A 16186-nucleotide genomic window follows, 5' to 3' on the forward strand; every position below is an offset into this window, starting at 1 on the left:
TCGCTGTCAGATGTTTGCACGGGGGCATGCGGGCACGCAGGAGTCTTGTGATGGATGCTGTCAGACGTCCCTTTGTCACAACACAGCACTACCTCAAGCAGCAACTGCGGGACGCACGCCACTGACAGATGCACCACCCCTCAACTCCTCCAGCCCCCGCCTGCAGGAACACAAACAACACCGCCTGTTTCAGTGAAGGTGACTTCTCGCTGATTTACCTCACCAGTGGCTTGTCTGTAACAATACAACACACTAAAATATTGGTTCTATGAACTGTCCGCCGAACTGAATCCTGTTTAGCATTATTTTCTGAGGTTTGCCTTTTATGCCTGGTCTGTCGCATATTGAAGCAAAGAAGTGAGTGGTGTTTGATTTATTAGGCACAAGCATGTGTTCCTCCACTGAATAACACATCACGGTGCAGTAAGAACAACTATGTAGTGCTCAAATAGTGCACACTCCTATAATTTTGTGGAGTGCAATCAGCGTTTGTAATCAAGTTTGACTTTTTTTTTTAAAAAACATATAAAAGAAAATATAACAGCAATCAGTGATTGTGGTCAGAAGCTTTAGTATTTTCCCCACTGCTTCACTGAAAATCAATGGAATCTGTCAATTTCTGTATTAATCTACTTATAAATACAACACATTTTTAAAGGCCCTGTGCACCCACACAGATGTTTTCATTTATCAGCTGCTCAGGTTGAAGGTGGGTGGGGGAGCAAGGGAGATGTCAGTCAAACACACTCACACAGAAAGAGCTCTAATTAACCAAAGTAAGTAAATCCACCTGTGTGGGTGGACAATGGGTGTGCAGAGCATTTAAAATCACATTTTTGAAGAGACTACTCATCTACTGTTTGTGCCTGATTAATACTCTTCTGAGGACTTGGTGGGCGTGTAGGGTCTGAGTTTGGTTGACGTCTCTCTTCTGAGAGCCTTGTTGCACCTGTTAAGTCAGGACGAATTAACACCATGATCATATCTCATTAGTTCATAGGGTCCAGTGACTTCATGTAATTCATAACAGCTCCGCCTTCAAACTGAGCATAAGTCTAATCAGCCAGAATAACTCTGTGTGGGTGTGCAGCAGCAAAACGTTTCATAACGTCGAATAAAGGTAAAAAAATGTTTAAGCAAAGAGAAAACAGAGAGCCGAGCTGCTGTGTGTGTGTGTGTAAGTATTTGTGCATGCATGTCAGAATGCTTCGTTAATTCTATTTTTTCACTTTCTATTCTTGAGCACAGCGTTGAAACGCACAGATGTTTTGTTTCTGTTCGCTACTGTTATGTCTTCTCCGGTGTGCAGTTTAATCATGTAGCTTCAGGACTCTTTAACATCACCAACATCATCAGCAGTGAGTGTCAATCAATTCATCATAGACTGTGTCAGTATTTGCCCCACTGAAAATCTCATAGGGCCAATTCCTAAAATTAAGTTTGAGAAGGGTGTTAATTAAGGAAGAGTACACACAAACTTCTGTATATATGCAGTATATATATGTATATACATGTTTTATAATAAATGGAGTATCATTTGAAAACACTCCTACAGTCTTACATGACATTAAAGTAAAGGTGTATGTTAATAATCTGGAATATCAGTTACACTTAAAGCCCCTTATTTTGCATTTATAAACTGTATATAAACATTGAATAAATAGTTTATAACACACTACTACTAATGTAGTTATATGCAGATATAAGAACATCGGAAGTGTTTATTAATGTATACAACTATACAACTGTTATACCTTCTCCTATGAAGACATATTTTATATTATTACAACTGTGTTTTAGTATATTGTCATCCATTATCTGTTTATACACCAGAAATATTTGCTTACAAATACATTATTGTGTCATATAAACTCTTTATTAACTATTTATATACTGCTTATAAATGCTAAGTAGGAGGATTTAAGTAAAATGTTACCAGATTATCTGTATTTTAGGGATATCGGAGGATGACCTCAAATTACTGATATTTGTTTACCTACCGTACATAAACAAAGTGGAAAATAATTTGTATTTTTGAACTGGAATAATTAAATTTCCATTTTAACAGCTGCAACATCCCTCCCTCCCTCCCTCCTATTAATAGTCTTTGTTTTCTGTCCGTCTCCTCTGACTTACTAACTGCCCTCTTCAAGGTCTGCTCGTCCTGCTGCCTGTCACACAGAGGAGCTATCTGAAAGACCAGCTTAGCTTCATGTTGAGAGCCATGACCGAAGTCTCAAATTAGACTGGACTGCATCGAGCCCTGGGTCGGGCAGTGAAAGTGACTCACTAGTATGCATGACAAACAACTGCCTCTGTTCGTTGTGGATGGTTTCTCTCTCTCTCTCTCCCTCCCTCTCTCAGTGTCTGTGAGAGAGGTTAAAGCTTTTCCTCCCCCTTCTCTCTCTGTTTCTCTCTCTCTCTCTCTCTCTCTCTCTCTCTCTCTCTCATATACACACACACTGATGATATTCAAATGTCTGCAGGCAGGGTGAAAGGCAGAGAGTCAGAGTGGGTATGCAGGGGAGTGGGAGCGCCGTCTCGTGGCGATTAGTCAGGGCACTTCCATAGCTGGATTTATGGCACGCAGCTGTTGAGTGGCTGACAGACGTGTGAGGAGCTCAGGCACTGCTGCTTCTCAAGCTGCTCGTACCAGCTCGAGCTCTGCTTACTGTTGCGTAGGGAAGAGGACTGCTGTGCCTCCACACACAACGGTGAGTACTCTTCCTTTTTCTTCCACTGTTTGACATACTCTGTCATTTTGTCTCTTTCATTAACAAAAAGTCTCTTTCTGATTAAGAGTTTTGCAAAGCAACCTTTGACCTACTGTACCCTTTTTTTTTCAGTTTTTCTTTCTTTCTGACTCGCGTGTCTCATGTTTTGCTGATGTTCTGCTGTGATTACTTTGCAGTCCTTCCAGACGTAGTTTGGGATTAGGAAAAACAACAGCTGACAGCAGTTTTACCATACATGGCCGGAAAATTTTAAATATAAAAATAACTTTGTCAAAAAGTGCCTCGCTAATATTTTTCTCTGTGTTAAGGTCAATGCCCCTACGTTTTTAGTTGTCCATTAGTTATACCAAAGCAGTGTGTGTCTGTGTGTGTGTCCCGTGGTGCTTTTTTAAATTTAGTTCACAATGCCGTGTCCTATTTTTAGAAGTACAGGCATCACAGCAGAGTGGAGACATGAAGCCGGCTGCTCACCAGACAGACAGGACAGAAACTTCAGCTCTGTGCTCAGCTTTCGATCGCTCCTCGCTCCACACCAGTGTTCCTCTGTGAGCGTCCTTCAGCTAGTCCCTTTCTAAAACTTCTGGCATTCGGTCAGGTCAAGCTTTGACTCAGAGGAAAGCCTGGATTCTCAATTACAGCCGGACCCTGTGGATTTTAGGCAAGCAGTTAGCCTGTCCAGCCCGGCCCCCGCTCTCATCCAGAGGTCAGAGACTGAGACAGAGCCAGGCAGGCAGAATCACTTGTTTAAGGTTAATTGAGAGAGTGCCCTTGGATAAATAGCACTGCTATCAGTGGTGTGTCCGATACTCAACATCTCAAGGGGGAAGTACTTTGTTAGAGGCCTGCAAAATCTTTGAAACTTACATTTAATTGTCCCTCATGTGGCTTTAAAGTTTCAGATTGAGAATCAGATTCAAACTTTTGTCATTAACCACCTGATGAAAACAATTTTCTCTTAAAGATCAGACTGTATTTTCCTTAAAAGTCCCATAAATTGAGCATTCCTTGCACTTGAGTGGCAAGGCTGTTCAGGGAGTGTTTATTTGGGTTGCTATGCAAGGATCTGTCTGTGGCTGAAGGGCTGGTAACACTGAAACTGGAGCTGGAAGACGCCTTTAAAGATTCAGCCTCAAAGCTTCTTCCCCCTCGTACTGCTGCCAAAGTACGGAAGCCTCTTAATGCCTTCATTTAAAGTAATTAGACTGGGTTAGATCAAATTCATTAACATCATAATGAACAGATCCAGAGCTTGTTCATTTGCCAAAAGTGCAGAGTTGGGCTCATCAACATGTTAACATGCAAATAAACTGTGGATGTTAATAGATATAGCGTGGGGTTACTGGAATCGGTTAATTTAACAGCCAATGAATACTCCTAATTCTTTTTTTTTTTCTCTCAGTGGAGAACTCCCTTGAGAAAACACCCAAAACTAAAAGCCAACTAAATCCATGCTGTAGCACACACCCTCAGCTGTACTGAGATTCAATTTGTCATTATGACTCATTCTCACAAGTATGATTAATAAATATAAATGAGGTGAGATATGGGCAAAAAAAATGAGCATTTCACATAACTTGCTACTTATCACCCTCCACTCTCCTCTCCCCTGTAGAAACAGCACAAACTCTCTTTTTTTTCTCCTTTATCAGGCATCGTTCATTTGTCTGGTTGTGAAATAAGGGCTATTCATCACAGCTGGGCTTGCAGGCCATGTGACAGGTCCTGTGGAGAGGCAGATTTGGTCACAGAAATGCTCTCAGCCTTTTATGCCAACACGTCTCCTCCCCCCGTGTTTACTGCAAACAGCAAGAAACGAGCTATGGTGACTATAGGCCTTTATCATCTTTCCTCTGAACCATCTCCTGGACCTCACAGAGCTGAGACCCCAGCAGCAAGCACATTATGCTTTTATCCAGCGTCCCTTGCTGTGCGGGCGGAACGATATTTACCATCATTATTTAGAGAAACACAACTTATTTGAGTTTCTTTATATGGTAACTGTATGCAGAGTCTGTCAGCCTTCTCTGCTAGTCACATGGGAGTAACAGTGGGATGATGTGCCCGGCTGAACATCTGTTAATGTCACAGAAGAATTACTTTTTGGTTTGAAAAGTGGCTCCTTAAACATGATGGAAAACACCTTAACTGTAGCAGTAAGATGCAACATCTGTCCCATATGTAAATCAGTCTATGCTATTGAAGTCTGTCAGCTTCAGAAAACACTGATGAAATATCATAGGTGCATCTTTGATTAGAGAGCTTTTGCCATAAAGTTGAGATGAGCTGATGAAGATTTGGAGCAGATTTTTACTGGGAGAAAGCTGCAGTCTGTTTTTGTGTGTTCGCCAGTTTTGGGTGTTTCATTGAGTCATAACGATCTACAACTGACAGCATTTTCCTCCAGCCTTGTCCTCAGTGGGAGTAGCTTTCTCTGCAGCCTGTGCCTGGTTATTAATGCAGATTCGCTGCTGTCACTGTGTGTCAGATGGTCCAAAAATGTGCTGACTGGAGGGCTCGCTCTGAGGTTCTGCAGTCCTGTAGTTGGAGCTCTGTCTGCCTTCACGTGAACTGAATACAGAAAACTACTGTTGGTGTTTGAATTTGTACTACTCGCTGTGGTTTGAAATATGCTGACATTCATCTCCTCAGTTCTTGTTATTGATAGCCTGCTGCTGTGTAGCCAGAAAGTACTGCTGCTGCTCTGTAATAAGTGGCTTTTTCCTTTGCCTTTTTAAAGAACTGCTGGAAATTCAGTCAAGTTTTCCATTGGCGCACTGAGCCAGATATCCACTGGGTCTGTACGTCCGTACGTCTGAACTCATGAATGACATACTGTGCAGTGTTTGAACAAGGCACTGTATGGAGCTGCAATTAAGCAGCATGTATGCAGTTAAGCTTATAGTTTTGAACATTCTGTGTTAAAGCTGTCTACACCCATAGTGAAGGTCTGTGGCTTTCTTTCTGTTGAGAAACACATCCTAAATCAGTCCAATATTACAGCATTGTATTGAATGATACCTGCATTCATGGTTAAAAAAGAAAAAAAAGAAAAAAAAAGTACATATTATGATTATGAGCTTATTTGTAGATGGCTACCGAAATCTCCGATATGGTTCCTCTGTAATGAGCTGGAAAGGAAAAAAATATAAAAGAAAAGAATCACACTTTCACGCTAATTATATACCATATAATTAGGCTAATTAGGCTATAAATAGGCTAAATTAGAGGAAGAGTTGGTGTCCTCTTGAACTGGCAACTATTGTGTGCAGGATGTTAATTATCAACAAGCAACAACATGTTAATAATTGTATCCAGTCAACATTTTATTAAAGATCTCACCACATATGTTTTATGACGTATAAAAATATAAAAATACTCTGCTTTGAATAATTATTTGTGTTTGATATGGTTTTTCCTAAAAAAAAAAAAAAAAAAAAGAAAGAAATTCTTCTCCCTTATTGAAAAATCCACAATCGGTGAAAATGCTGGACACAAAATGTCTCCGACTTCACGGTCAAGTCCATTCTCAGTACATGAGCACTGGAGGCTCAGGTTTCACACTTGCGAAAGCTGCATACTGGACCATGATTGGCTCCGAACTACTTGTGATGTCATAAATCATGCTCGGACATGCACGTCTTAAACTGAGATATAAGGTCAGCACAGAGAAACTTGATGAACTTGAAAACAGCCATCGGACACATACATCACACGCACTCAAAAAAAAATTTTTGAGTGAAGGGAGGGGGGCTTTAATGCAATAAATCACTATGACAACAGATCTTGGCCAGTTGACCAATATTACAATGGTATATAAACAAAGTTACTCTTCATGGCCTGTTTTCTCTGATCCCTGACAAACTCCCACTGACTCTGTGGCATGCAGTGTGTGCAATCTCACTGAACAGAACAGAAGAGTAGTGTTTTCTTTTTCTTTTAACATCTGTTTCTATTGCCTGTGTGCCTGTTTTCATGTGTTGTGCCCAGCTAGCAGATGGTGCGAGAGCAATATGTCACCACCACCCAGGGCAGCAGCGCGCCCAGGCCGGTGCCTGACTACGTGTACAAGATTGGCATCTATGGCTGGAGGAAGCGCTGCCTCTACCTGTTTGTCCTGTTGCTCATCGTCATCCTGGTGGTCAACTTCGCCCTCACCATCTGGATCTTCAGGGTGATGTGGTTCAACACGGTATGCATGACTCACTTGGCAGTTTGTGTTTTCAGCTGGGAGAGTTTTCCCACTTTCTTTCTTCCTTACCTGCCTTGATATCTAATGTAATACTATTATTTTTAAGTTTGGATTGTGTATCCATCACACTATCATTAGTAGTAGTAGTGTAGTGTCTGTAATCAATCATTAACTGATACTTGGCTGTCTAAGCAGGATTGTTTATGTTGTTTTTTTCATGGAGTCTTGTCAGATTTCTGTCTCAAGTCCAGATGGCAGCTGTGGATTTATGCAGAAGCAGAACAAGAGATGCGACAAACACACACACACACACACTTGGATACACATGTACACACACTAATGTGGAGTGTTTGCACAGCTAAAGCAAATAGCTGATTTATTCTAATACCATCCAAAGCCATACAGAAAACATTGCAACATGTGTCACACACTTGGAAATCTATGAAATGGTTGCCTAATGAAATAAAAATTCCTCATCTCCTCACTTGCAATATTTTGGACTCTTAACTTGCAGATAAAGCTGTTAAGTCGATTTAAGTTAACAATAATCAGTCTGAATTCACAACTATGTGACTGCAGGAAGGGATGGGACTCCTACAAGTCCACTCTGATGGGGTCAAGCTGGAGGAGGGCGAGTCGGAGTTCCTGTCTCCCGTCTACGCTGAGGAGATCCACTCCAGAGAAGTAAGATAATCAGGAACACACTTGTATTTCTCCCCTTTGCACATTCTTCCTCACTCTACTATCCCTCTACCTACTGCTCGCCTCCCTCTTCTGTTTTCTTCCCAGCTAATTCTCAAACGGCTGTTTGCGCAATTAAGCATTCCAATAACATGGCCATTATTTCATCTCACTGTTCACTGTGAACTTAAACTTCATTAAATGTGTGTAGACTATACATCCTGCTATCATCTAAATCTCATTCCTTGCAGATAGTTTTTATCCAGCTGGAGTGAGTGAGCTGCAAATCTCTGACTGTACTTTTTTTTGGGAGATGTGTCAGATCAAACTGGATTTGGCAGTCCAGCACAGCGCACTTGGTGGTGCAGTGAGCTCCCCATTAACTTCAGGGATATTTGTGGTGGAAAGTAGTTTATGGCCCGCCTGCTAGCAGCAGATGGGAACACTTTGCTGCAGTTGTTTACATGTTATGGCTTTTCTTGCTCATAGCAGCAATTTTTTAGCATTCTTTATACTTTATGGGCCTCATTAAAAAAGCAATGTATTCCTCATTTATGGACGGACACTTTCTCCAATGCATTCTATGGATTTCTAATGAGATTCAGGGATTTAGTGAGTTGCTGCCTGGCCTGCTACATGAATGTTTGTAGCTCAGATCATGTTTTATAAACAGGGCTTCATCAGCTCACTGCGAAGGAACAGAAGTGATTTATTGCTGAAGGCTGCCTCATTTAAACATTGTATAAAAGCTATGTTTGTGTTTCTGTCATTTCTGCTGATATAGTTACCTTGTGTTATATCTTGTGCTAGTATTTGTGTTAAAATCAGTACCATATTCTACAAACAACAAACCCTTTATAAATGGTATATAAGTTGTAACTGATAACTTTATTACTTGTTAATTAATTTACTAATGCTACTGATGTTAATTATAATTTAATTATAAGAATTATTATTATAATTTATACAGTGGGTCAATTACAAGCCATTAAGAACAACTTTTGGGTTGCCAGGTTGTGTATATCCTCCTTCATTTCTAAGGACATTTATAAATGTTAGTAAGTCATAAAGGATCCTATAATCCAAGTCTGTGGTTGTAAAGGTTAATATGTTTGTACATAAATATAATCCATTATAGTTGTGGATTGGAGGAAATTTCCTGATGAACTAAAAGGACAGTAAAAAAATGAGGTAAAACACACATAAATGACATTGAAAAGCCGCACACATATAACTAATGCATTTATTTCAACAAATGAAGATTAAAGTTTTGGCATCCTCATGAAGGCAGTTTGCCGAAACGTTGAAATAAATGCTAGAGTTATGAGTGTTCGGCTTTTTCAAATAATTAAATAAAATAGACGAATACACAAATACACATTTACAGAAACTGATATGAAACAAGACTCCACCGCCACGCTAGCTTTGAGCTAAATGCTAACATCAGCATGGTAGCATGCTCACAATCACAATGCTAACATGCTGATGTTTTAGTTGTTTACGATGGTCACTATTTTAGTTCAGTGTGTTAGCATGCTAACATATGCTAATTAGAACTAAACAAAAAACAAAGACAAAATGTCATAAGTTTTACATGTATTTCATAAACCAAAGTATTGAACATATACAAATTTTAGAGTAGCTTTTAGTGGTTTTCTGTTATTTATATACTGTTATGATGTAAGATATGTATGTAGAAATACTGCAAGTTAAAATCCTGGGCTTCAACCTGCCCTGAACGCTTCGTTTGCAATGTTTTTTTCTACCTTGCAAACGAGCTGAAGCATGCCCATGCACCATATTCAAAAGGCAGCCATTTTCCTCTGACGTCATGCTCAGGGTGGGAAGCTCAAATGCTTTTATCAAAAGCATAATGTTGTACTGCTGTGTTCCAGGTTGCAAGTCGTACATTAGTTTCACAAAAAAGAAATGCTGCCAAGTATAAATATCACAGCACTGCTAACTGAAGCCTCAGGTTGTGCCCCTCCCAGAGTTGCTGGCAGTGTTAGTAAGCCTGATAAGAGATACAGAGAGGCAACGTCATGCTAATAACCCAAAGATTTATTCCTTTTCGGTGGCAATAAACACAAGACACGACCCGCCATTAACTAACTGTGATATATTCAGAGTTTTAAAAGATGTTCAGGGCTGACGAATGACGGCAGTAACATTAACATGATAAACAGCAGGGCTACGGCTATGTACTGACACTCCCCCTCAAACACATACTGGAGAACCTCTCGTACAGCCGCTAGCTCAGCTACAACACAGCTACCACACAGAAACTTTTACAAAGGGCCATGAATGTGATAGGTTAAGTAAGCAGTGATGCTCTGTTGTCATATTAAGTTACTGTATCATTGATGCAGGTTGATCATGAAACCACAACGTTTGTTACTTTTTAATGTTTGCACAAGCCAATGGATTGATTTGTTATCTGACAACTTTAGTAGCGCTAACATTGACGTTAATGTTAATTGCAAACTTCACGTTTGCTATCCCAACATTAACTCACAGTGTTTCCAGTGCGGGCCAGACAGGCACCAGGTCTTACCTTCAACATTGTGGAAATAAGCTTCAATCCAGTTGCTGTGTCCTTATTTTTTAAAAATCCTTTTAGGGATCCTGGCAAATTCATCCGCCTATTTATCAATTTGGTTAAAGGAAAGTGATGGTAAACAGGTCAAGTTTTTCGACCATCTTGCCATTTTCACACAGGCTTTACTTGACAGTGTTCAAGCTGTCCCACCCTGAGCATCACATCAGAGGAAAATGGCCACCGTGTGAATATGGTGCATAAGCGGTCGTCCGTTCTGTAGCCTTGGTTGCTAAGGTTGTTGCTAAAGTTTTTCACTGTATTGTTTGTGTTTTCCACTCTCATGTTTTGAATCGGATTTCAACTCAAAGATGTACAAATGTATTTGAGAAGTTGACATTTAGAGTAAAGAATGAGAAAAAAGAAGTGAAATCCTACCACTGCGATATGTTTCATGGTTTGTTGAACTCATCAAGGAGGGGGGCCTCATTAGGAGGGGAGCCTTAAAGAGAGTTTTTTGAACTGTGAATCCTGCAAAGACATTCCAGTAGAGCCCCAGAAAAAAAATATAGACCTGGAAATGTGCATAATAGGCAACATAGAGCAACAGCACTAGCATGGCAAATAACCTCATAACTGATTGGTTTGATCAAGTTGAGTAAATGATCAAAATAATCACATACTGAAAGTAATTCCTATTGTTATCACTTTTCTCATGCAGATGTACAGTATATCTGGATAGTATCATGGCAATCTTTTTTTTTTTACAGGACTCTTCACTTCTTGTGCACTCATCGCAAAACGTTTCCCTCAATGCCCGCAATGAAAATGGTGATGTCACAGGGAGGATATCTGTGGGTAAGAGTGCACACATGTCCACACAGAGACACATATAGCACTCACCCATAACAAAGTATCCAGTTGATGTAAGAGGGCAATAGTAAAGTCATTCATGCACTTGTCCTGCAGCAATTTCTCATCCAACATTAACAGTGACAATTTCCATTTATAATCTCTCAGATTTCCATTTAAAATCCATTAAATGCAACATTCCTCTCTCTACCATTGCTTCTGGATCATTCTATATTACACAGAGGTCCCGGGGCCTGTGGAGGATCATATTTGTGCATCTTTTATGGCTTACCAACGGCTGCACTGGGGTATTTTGTCATAATTAAAAGGCCAGCAAATGACCCAGCTAATTGCCGTGTTCCACAGTACCGTTTTGTGTCCTTGATCATTAAGCCGTAAAAAGCATAGCCTGCATCCTTTTGGCCCTCAGTGAGTAAAACTGAAATGCTTGTTAGGGAAGATTACATGCCGGTTCACAGTTGTAGGTGCTGAGATGGGTTAAATATCTCGCTGACTGATCTACCTGCTTTAGATTAGCCTCTCATGGGGCTGTGAGCACTGATGTAGTAAAGGGTAAAATGGGATAACCTCAGATATGTTACCTTTCAGTTTGAACAGTAATGGCCTCTCCAAGATGTAAATTCTCTGTTTGCCAGCTGGTTTTACACATTTTTAATATATGCATTTATATTCAGTGGGTGGGTTTTATTGCTTTTTTTGGCCACTATATCACCATATCAGTAGATTTTCCTACAGTTAAGCACGACTGTGGACACTGGAGACTTGAAAAGTATAACAGAAAGAGAAAGATTAGATTTTCATGACTGTTATATTTTCATGTAATATTGCCAAACCCCTTCAGGTATTGTTGTTGTTGTTGCAGGTCCAAAAGAGGCTCAGGGACACGCTCGGAATCTGCTCATTAACTCCCACAATGACAACATGCTGTTCACTGCAGATGGCGAACAGGCTGTGATTGGACCAGACAAACTACGCATCACAGGTAAACCAACGGCTGCCACCTGCTGCCGTCTTGGAAATATCGCACTCCTCTTGGCAAAAATGTTTTTTTTTGCATTTAGAAAAAGATAATATTGACAGCAGATGTGAACTCAACGGGAGCAGTTTGGTTTGATGGCAGATATCTGTGCAACAATCCAACAACCAAGGACAAAGACAGACGCAGTCATTTTGATTATCATTCATGTCATACAGTTAGTGTGCACTGCTATCTCTAAGGTACACCTACCTATAATGAAATGTCATGGATGCATGTGAAATTTCTCTTGATTAATGCCATGTAGGAGGGACCCATCACAATAATAGAGGATTTTAATCAAATATTTTTTTCCTTTTTTAGTTTTGAGCCGACAAAAGAAATATCACATCACAATACAACACATCATATCACACAACATACAACCCTACAGTGCTGCAAACATACAAAACCGTCATATAACAACAAACTATCAGGCAGAACCATCCCCTGTTTCTGTCCTGCTTCCCCTCACCGTCTTTTGGTGTCCAGTATGTGTATTGATGGTGCTGTGGGTCACTGATCACACACTGTGATGGCTGATTAATGTTGAAGGGAGTGTCAGCTGATAGCTTCATTATGCCCAGGGTCATTTTGATCCACAGAGACCAGCAGCCGGCAGCAGCCAAGGAGCTGTTTTCTAAAAATCTTTCAAAACAAAGCCTCTGTGCCCACAAAGAGTTGAATTCCACCACAGCTGGATCCACATTCTGCAGCTATGTTTGTGGTTTTCAGATCGAGTTTTCTCTCCAGTGTCTCTCCTAATCTGTCTCCCTCTCAACTCGAGCGTTGCTTGATTTACTACAATCAAAATGTGCCGCAAGCCTTGCACAAAATGAAAACAATGAGATATTGTTGTATTAAATATGTTCAGTCCAGTCACCTCAGTTTACATGTGTGGACATGTGTGTGTCTCTTTTTATGTCAGGTCCCGAAGGAGCGCTGTTCCAGCATTCAGTTGAGGTTCCCCTGCTGAGGTCTGAACTTTTCAAAGACCTGAGGTGAGCATTTCAGCCATTTTATATGCATCATATTATTGGAAAACGCATCAATACTAAGTCCTACAAACCATGTGGAAGTATAGGGGAAGAAAACATATCTGCATAATACCCACAGAAAAAAAGACAAAATCTTAAGGTTTTACAACACACTTCAACCTCTAATTTCACTTTCTTCAACATTACCCTTTCATGAATCTAAAGAGAATCTGATTTCTTGTTTAGTAAAAATAAAAGAGCTGATAGATGACAGATAGATGGAAGCTGTAGTTTGTAATGTTGAGATGTTTTACTTCAGGTTGGAGTCGCCTACTCGTTCTCTCAGTTTGGATGCACCAAAAGGAGTTCATCTCAAAGCTTTGGCTGGCGACATTGAAGCTGCGTCCAATATGGATATCATCCTGCAGTCTACTGTAGGACTGGTAAGACAAACATTGTTAACTTTCTGAAGTGTGCTACATGCCGACTTCAGGTCTGTTTTAGTACTGTGTTTTTCAGCAATGTGCAGCGAGAGCATTACTGCGGTGTAGTTTGACAGAAGCTCTATTTGTTTTTGTCCAAAATAGCCCACAGATCACCCTCACTGAGCTCATTAGACCACACAGTTCCACTTCATATTGTAGGAAATGAATGTGTATGTGTTGACTTGAGTTTATAAAGGTACCGCACTGCCAGTGAGCAGTGATCTATTTAGACTTCTGGTAGATTTGATCAAGTGAACTACAGTGAGTTCATTGCCTTTTCGTTACAAAACCTTTGTTTGGGCTCTGTGGGTCTGTTGTGGTGTAGTGGTTTGCAGTTTCCATGTCACTGTTTAGAGTGAGGTTTGGTGATTGATTCAGGCTGGAAAACAGAAAGCTTTTGTTGTTTTGCAGGCATTATTTTGACCTTTTGGAACTCATTCACAGTGAAGCAGCACATTTATATGACAACATATGTAGTTGCAGGGTATAACACACACTCATCTCTCTTTTCTTGCTGTAGGGGAGAAACTTGAGTGTTAATTTGTACTGAACTTGTCATGGTTAATAGTAAAAATTATTTGAATGCTCACATTGTCTATTTAGGAATGTGGGCTTTTCAACACTCATAATTTTTATTTATCATATTCTATTTTTTGCACTGGTTAGACACTCACTGGACCTCCCTCTATAGCTTCCACCACTTGATGTATGATGTATGTACTTGGTTTCAGTGGAAAGAATGAAGCAGAGGGGTATTTGTTGATTCAATGCAACTCTGTTGTTCTCCTTTAATCGTCCTTGCTCTCCATGCTGTCTGCTGTACAGCTGGTGCTGGATGCTGAGACCGTGAGCATGCCGAGCCTGCCCCTGAGCAAAGGAGGGGTTTCTGGAAATGCTGAGGGTCTCTATGAGGTCTGTGTCTGTCCCAGCGGCAAGCTCTTCCTGTCCAAGGCTGGGGTCACCTCCACTTGTAGCGAGAACCAGGAGTGCTAGATAGACTCTGACAAGGTAATCGATTTTCCATCTCTCAGAAGAGGCATCTTCTGGGAGGCAACAAGCACAACAGTTTATATCTGGCCTGAGTTTTTTTAAAATCTTTATACCACAGTGGATCTACGATGATCTCAGTGCAAGATCCCACTGGAACGTCAAGGCTGGTAAAAATACAAATGCCTGCTGGTGTACATGTTGGAGATGTCATGAAATGCATCCTTTCAGTTGCATTTATGACCTTCTAACCATTCAGCTGAAACAAATTGGCACTCTGTACCAAATTCACTCCTGCATCAGAGCTTTTAAAGAATTTTTTACACACACAGTATCATGGCTGGGCAATGAGGAGCTGGTTAACAGCTTACATCCTATGCAATATTATCTTGTGGTGCAATAAATAAAATTGACACATATCGAGGGCTTGGACTGATCAAAAAAATGTCAGAATGTAATTGAAAATATTTTTGGGGTTTACATATGCCCTTCTGGCTCCAAGCCCTCGGTACGTAGTGTCTTTGTTTTGGTGTTTAGCATGTTTTATTTGATTGGGGAAAAATTAGAGAAATGCTGGTATATATTTTGTCACCGTCATAGTCAATTCAGAGATGGCTTTTATCTCTCTTTTTTTTAACTAAAATTCAGAGCAGCAGACTAGTTTCTTGTTTTGTTTCAACTGGTTTATAGGGTTGGGATTAAAATACCATGACTTTTATGGCAGCATAAAGTGTCACTAGTGTGGTATCACATGTGAGTTCTTTTTCTGTTTTTATTATTATGTATGTTTGGCCTGTGCTATTTTTAAGCCCTGCATAAGCATGTAATTATGCATTAGCTACAAGACAGACAGCTTTTCTTGCAACTAAGTTTGTCTGTGTTTGTTCAGTGACCTCATTTACAGCCAAGGGTCTACATCTAACAAGACATTACCTTTGACAACAACGAGCAAGCAAAAACAGAACAGGTCTAATAAACAAACGTACTGCAGTTGTGGGTAGTTTCTGATTCTGAGTGGAAAAATAATGATTGGTTATTTTATTCAGTTTTGTCTTTTGGTTCAAATATGCCTTTTTTTTTCTTTTTTACACAATGTGCATGACAGGTGCATGACAACATTTGCCTCTATTGTAAAATTACGGTTCTCAGTCCACCATGTCAAAAAGGGCAGTATTTTGTAATGAAAGTTAAATTGAGTTTAGCATCAATTTATATAGCATTTCTGCAAGACTGTTTTTTTTTTTTTTTTAACATAATTTACATCTCATGGCCTTGTGTTATCACTGTCACTGTTGATAAGTAGTTAATTTGCAGTTGTCACCTATGTTCTGGCATATTTTGATAAAGTGTTTAATGTGTATTTATTAATTTTGTATGTTTAATAAACTTTGTGCTATTCTTCTATCATGTGTGTCAAAGTTTTCAATTTCTGATATTTGTTTCTCTGGTCTCTTGTTTTTTAATTTAAATCATAAAGACAAAAGGGTACCAAAGTCCTGACATTTATTACATAATATATATTCCACTGCTTCTTGTTTTCTGCTGTGCACATGAGCTGTATAGTGAAGGATTCATCACTTCCTCAACACATTTGTTGGCTCTCTGATGCTCTCTAGTGGAAAAGCTCTGCAGTACCATCAAGACACACAAAACAGACAGTGTGACAATCAGCAAAGATGGAGGAAATTACACCAGCAAGCCACAAGAG

General features: G+C 40.0%; 1 protein-coding gene across 2 annotated transcripts; it reads left to right on the forward strand.

Annotated features, from left to right (window-relative positions):
* Positions 1 to 2462: 2462 nt before the first annotated feature.
* sgcg (sarcoglycan, gamma) lies at positions 2463 to 15882 on the forward strand. Of its 2 annotated transcripts, none has more exons than XM_042415332.1 (8): positions 2463 to 2714; positions 6723 to 6924; positions 7504 to 7608; positions 10912 to 10999; positions 11877 to 11996; positions 12958 to 13030; positions 13326 to 13449; positions 14317 to 15882. In XM_042415332.1, exons 2-8 carry the CDS (start codon positions 6730 to 6732, stop codon positions 14482 to 14484), a joined length of 873 nt encoding a protein of 290 aa, XP_042271266.1. In that variant the 5' UTR covers positions 2463 to 2714; positions 6723 to 6729; the 3' UTR covers positions 14485 to 15882. The 2 variants fall into 2 exon arrangements, with proteins under 2 accessions (XP_042271266.1, XP_042271267.1); XM_042415333.1 differs by having other exon boundaries at positions 6727 to 6924.
* Positions 15883 to 16186: the final 304 nt, after the last annotated feature.

This window comes from Thunnus maccoyii, chromosome 6 (assembly GCF_910596095.1).
Source record: "Thunnus maccoyii chromosome 6, fThuMac1.1, whole genome shotgun sequence".
NCBI lineage: Eukaryota > Metazoa > Chordata > Actinopteri > Scombriformes > Scombridae > Thunnus > Thunnus maccoyii.